Source organism: Colias croceus, chromosome 24 (genome assembly GCF_905220415.1).
Source record: "Colias croceus chromosome 24, ilColCroc2.1".
Lineage (NCBI taxonomy): Eukaryota > Metazoa > Arthropoda > Insecta > Lepidoptera > Pieridae > Colias > Colias croceus.
In genome coordinates, this window is record NC_059560.1 from 5,460,795 (window position 1) to 5,466,851 (window position 6,057).

At 34.4% G+C, this 6,057-nt stretch overlaps 1 protein-coding gene across 1 annotated transcript; it reads right to left on the reverse strand.

The window, feature by feature from the left end:
- Positions 1–2,162: 2,162 nt before the first annotated feature.
- Positions 2,163–3,561, reverse strand: LOC123702787. The gene has a single exon (XM_045650586.1). It carries the CDS (start codon positions 3,464–3,466, stop codon positions 2,699–2,701), a length of 768 nt encoding a protein of 255 aa, XP_045506542.1. The 5' UTR covers positions 3,467–3,561; the 3' UTR covers positions 2,163–2,698.
- Positions 3,562–6,057: the final 2,496 nt, after the last annotated feature.

The window sequence follows — 6,057 nt, forward strand, 5'->3', positions numbered from 1 at the left end:
CTGATTCTACACCATTTTTTCGTGAACGCGAAGGGATAAATATAAAATGGTATAATAATTAAAGAGCCAATAAAATCTTGAATAACTTAATTGTTTCTACATTAAATTAAGCATAATGTGTATGTAAGTTGAAAAGTGTCTTGAGAAGTAATTTATTTGTAGTAGTCGACTATAATTTTCTGTTTGTTCTTTTTATATTCTACAATAAATAAATTTAATAATTTCTTGGTCGAGTATCATTGTTCTACATTAAATAAAAACATCCTATAACGAATGCAATTTCACGCTCTGAATGCGGGGGAAATAAATTCAATCCTGTACGCTATAAGGTTAATGTAGAGTGTCTTTCACATGAAGTAATTGATATTTATATTTTATAATAACCAATTTAGCGATCTTTCTTTTCTCTGTTCCTTGTCTTCTCCTCCATTTTGCTAATACTGGGATTTATCTGTATCGGCATCAATAAAAAAGAGCGTGTGTGCCGAGCACACGTGTCAGAAATGAAACTTCTTCCAAAGCTACCAAAATTGTCACCTTAATCCGTGACGTGACGGCATTGCTATGACGCGACCTTGAAATTTTTCTCAACGCGTCTAAAGAAGTTTCAGTTCAAATATTTGCAATCTATCCCAAAAGAAGTCTTCTCTTACCACAATGAACGTATCATATTATTACAATACCACACCCCGGACACTCCATACAAAATTATCGTTTTGACAGTCACACTGTAGAGACTGCAAATGTGTGTTAACGCTTTATGGTTGGTACATTTTTGACTAGCGTAAAAAAATTCGCGTTTTTCTGATGAAATACATCCGTAAACAGCACAATATCTAACCATTTTCTACGAAAAACGATAATCACAAATCCAAAATAATAAAATTACTTTAAGTCAATTTGATTAATGTTGTCAATCTTCGTTGCGTATCGTCCCTGTAGAAAAATATGGACCATTTTATGTCTGATCGTGCGGGGTGAGGTAAGTGTTTAATTTTGGCGGGAGGCGGAGAGTGTCCGTTCTGTAGCGTTTAGCTACTATTATATATTCTGTGACAATACAATATGACCATCTTCATCCGAATTTCCTCTTCTATAAAAGTAGAATAAAACTAATACTATATAGACATGTTCTGCTTCCGTGCTACGCCCACATAACAGAAACATTCAGCTCAATATGATTAATGCTCAATTCCAACATTTAGTGCACTTTCATCGTTTTTTCATTGAATACCATTTAACTGTTCCTCGCGTGCCTTATTATATTTGCGTGATGCTCAGCTTTCTATACAGTAGCTACATACTGCTAGCTACGTATTGGGGCTGATAACTGTGAAATATGTATATTTGTTTCTGCTATTTATGGATTTTAGTACACTATCAGGAAATGTATTTGAATACGGGTTGATATTTGCGAAGTAACCTATAAATTATGGACAAAATTAACCGACATTTTATGGCAGTTTCCTGTTGGTATTCCAAGGTATTTGTGTATTCTTCTGTATCCTTGAAGAAATAGTTCAAATTTATAAATAGTTTCAGGAATTAACCAAATTGAAGGAATAGTTCGAATCGTTTCAAATAGATTCAAGAATTTACTATAGAATTACTACCATTGAAGTGAGGAATAAAGAGCTGATAATATCGGTATTTTTTACTAATTGCGGCGTAATTTAGGACTGATCGATAGCAATTATAGCTATCGTTTCCTAAATTCAGTCTTATTAGGAAGTGAACGTTTTACGTTGATACTAAAATGATTGGGAATACCAACAACATCCATACTAATATTATAAATGCGAAAGTAACTCTGTCTGTCTGTCTGTTACTCAATCACGCCTAAACTACTGAACCAATTTGCATGAAATTTGGTATGGAGATATTTTGATACCCGAGAAAGGACATAGGCTACTTTTTATTGCGAAATATGTACCACGGGCGAAGCCGGGGCGGACCGCTAGTAGCTTATATTTTAGCACATTCTTTATAGATTATCGGGACAAATAAAACGATTATCAAGTTTCAACTACTTTTATCGTCATTTCCTCATTCTAAATTAATAAATTCATCTATCTTATCATATAAGCTATCATTAGCAAACAACAATAGATTTAATAAATTATTTGTTTAACAAATTATTAATACATATAAAGGTACTCGCGTAACTACCTTTTTGATGACAATAAATATCTTATAAATATAATAAATTACCTAAAAATACCGCACCAATGATATAAAATTATACTAAACTTAACCTATTTTTACAAAATTGGACAATCGGATGAGAGGAAAATGCACTTTACCCGTCGACTAGCCTACGTTAATTAATCTTAAGTCATCGTATAATAATTCTAAGACAATCTTGGTGCAAGAGGTTATAAGTTATTACATAATATTCACATATTTATTTAGGCTACTCATTTCTATGTTGTATTTACATAAAACGATCAACCACTGATTATAAATTATTATTATTAGCCTAATAAAAAGCGTCTACAACGAATAAATAATACAGCAAATAAATAAACCTTAACCAAATAACAGTGTCGTGTGAATTATTAAATAAACATCATTAATCTTTGTCCCCATTGCAGACTCAAAACGTCTTGATTTTGGCAATGGAGGTTCAGATAAACAAGTAATATGCCGTGTCGTCTATTTGTAAAGGAGTCGTAAGCCACAACCATTCTGTTACAATTTACTGCTTGCTTGCATATGCTCTGTAAGCCCTGTCTTGGGCAGCAGCCTCGTCTTCAACGCTTCTTCTGTAATGACCTCCGGGACCGGTGGTGTCGAAGTCACTTCCGTAATGAGATGATGAATATGTATGGCTCTGGGATACTTGCGGGTGTTTCACTATTTCATACGTCGTCTTTTCATGAGATTCTCCGCCAGCTACCAACTTCTTCAAACCGATGATTGCAGATAACAGAAGCGCGATCTTTCCAATCAACAAAGCTTTGCCAGCAATTATCGCGATAGCCTGGAACGCCATGGCCACGAAACCTCCCTTAATCGCAAGTCCAGCTAGAATGGGTCCAATCATCTTCTTCATCTTACCTCTCGCTTCATCTAATGAACGACCAATGTCAGCTCCGACACTCGTTGGTGATACAACCACTCGATGGCTCTGCAGAAGCTTTGAAGTAGCAAGGTGGAGCAGCTTGTCCACTTCGTCTGATGCCAAGGAATTTAAATCACCTTCAGGTAATGAAGATGGGAATGCTCTACCTTGTTCCGTTGTCCGCACAAGTGAGACGCCGTCCATAAGCGGAAGCGTCTGCATGCGCGCAGCCCTGTCCACAAATTTGGTCGCCTGGATCTTGAAGCACTTAAAAATATCCTCCGACTTCTCGCAGTCATCGTACATCCTTCCGAGTAGCTTGAGTCCTGCTCCGAATGTGTCTGCTGAAGTCACAGCCAGGATAGCACTGAAACACAGGACAATAACCCCGCGGTGCACCATTTTGACAAAATACCGCGGATGCCCCGTTCTTTCAACGCCACCAATGTCCAGTCAATGCAGTTGCGCCTATTGAAATGTGTAGAAAACACATGAGCACTGGCATTTATCTATTTTCACCGGGAACTGCATTTATCTATAAATCTTTTAGAGCGTGCAATCGTTGCATCGTATAGTCGTGCACTGAGGCGTGTATCTATATGTTTGTTTTTGTTGGTGTGTGGGTGTTTTGTCCATGTAGTGGTCAGCTGTCTTTGATCTTGAACGCTGCACTTCGTGGTCAATGCCAAGGTTGTGTGCGAATTCCGAATTTATGCAAAATGACCAGAAAAATGATTTTTAAAAGAAGAGGTTTGTCTTTTTCTATTTATAATTATATATAGTACATTAATTAATTGAATTAAAATATTCTTATTATAGATTATTATAGATACGTTTTCCAGCTAAATCAAACCATTTTATCAATTTCCACTCTAATACATTGATTAGCCGGATAAACAAAAAGAGACCTGCAGGGTTAAAATATCACTTAAGACAAACGCCACGAACGATCATTTCGCTTAAAAAGAAAACTTCGCTTTGAAAGCTTTCAATTGGCTGAAAGATGGTGATGGTAATGTTTCACCTAATTTTGATTGGATGACCGATCAAAATTAAGCGAAATTACCGTGCGTGACGTGTGTTTAGCGATATTCTGACCCTGCTGCATAGGACGTATGAGCAGCCTTTTTCTCTACACTCGTCCACACAGACATCTGCTTCGCGTGGAAAATAATTCGCGAGGCTGCTCGAATTAGGTGGACCCGCCTATTTCAGTATGAATGTTGACGTTAAACTAAAACTAAAATATTTATAACCAATAAATTATAAGTACATCACACACATTACATCACATTATTAGAGGATGTATCTTCTCGTCTTTATTCGTCTCAAACATAGAATTTACGTGATACAAGGTACAAATAATTCGTTAAGAATAAATTTGAATCTCATGAAAACTACATAACTATTGAATCTCCCCTAATTAATAAATGTAGCCTACAGAAAATGATTTTAGTATTTTCACAAATTAGTTCATATTTTTTGAATTTGAATTTATTAAGAAATTCTTCACAATGAAGAAGTCATTTTAATAAATATGCCATGTTTATTTATAAATGACTAATAGCCAGAAAACGTATTATTTTATAATGATTCACATGCAAATATTACCGATATACTATTTTACATGATTACAACAATTATCCTCTCTGTAACATCGTATCGATCAAGTCCAAAAAGAGCACAGATTCTCATAATATTTCCGCAATCATTTTAAAATTTCAGTAACTTTAATATTGTCTGAAAAATAACTCGCTCAGCAACATTTACGGCATGCTCTTGTTAATATGGGTAATGCAGTCTAATTGATTCTTATAACATCCGTAAGAGAAAAATAGGTTTTCTTGTTAAAACTACTGGACCATTTTGTGGACACGTCATTTTATTGGAATATAAATATATTTATGAATGGATTGTATGAAGATAATTGAATTAGAAAAATTATTGTATTAGACGGCACTATCGCTTTCTAAGTGTTTATGATAACCTGGTATTTTTTTTTATTAATAACTGATTTTGGGTGATTTCATACGTGAAATATAAAACTTGATACATAAATAAAGCTGTAATACGTACATAGTATTATGTAAGATTTGTAAAACTAATCAGAAGGAATCAAGATTTTCTTATTTTATTTTTTTAAGACAGAACTATCCTATTCTAACTTTTCAAATTAAGTAAAAGTAAATTATCATTTTGAAGAAATTACGCGTACACTAAAGATCCAACAATGACAAAAAATACTTTCAAAAAGGTCATTGTATTTTACACAAGCGATTCGTCAATTAATCTTTGATTCACTAGATCAGTGACTAGCGTCTAATCACCCGTCATTAATTATATAATACAGATCACGCGACACTATGTAATTGACTCTGATGCTGGTATTTAAGAATCATTTATAATAGATTGCGGCATGTTAAAGGTAATAATAATTTAAACATTAATTGAGACAGCAATGTAAGATTAATTTAACGAACGTGTTATGAACTCATTTTTTCTTAAAACAATGTGACAAGTCTGTTTACAATAATTAGCAAGCATATTATTTATGATGCAACTTAAACTATTTGAGTGGTTTGGTACAAAAGTCTGTAAAGTAGGAGTTTTTAGTATGTTATGATTTTATTTATATTTGTTTGTTTATTTTAATATTACCTAAATAGTGCCCTATATTTTATACAATGTAGCTTTCCACCCGCACCTTCAGCCGCATAGCGAAAGAAAAACCAGCATAGTTCCCGTCCCGTGAGATTTCCGGGATATAACATTATCCTATTTCCTTTCTCAGCTCTCAAGCAATATCTGTACTAAAATTTATCTAAGCCGGGTCAATGGTTGAGGAGTGAAGAAGAGACAGATAGACAGAAAGAGTTATTTTCACATTTATAATAATACTAGCGGTCCGCCTCGGCTTCGCCTGTGGTACCTACATAGAAATATAGATGTTGGCCGATTCTCAGACTTACCCGATATGCACAGAAAATTTCATG

What these genes read in the sequence shown, in the direction of transcription:
- LOC123702787 (XM_045650586.1), bottom strand. Translation starts at nt 3,466, where the DNA reads ATGGTGCACCGCGGGGTTATTGTCCTGTGTTTCAGTGCTATCCTGGCT.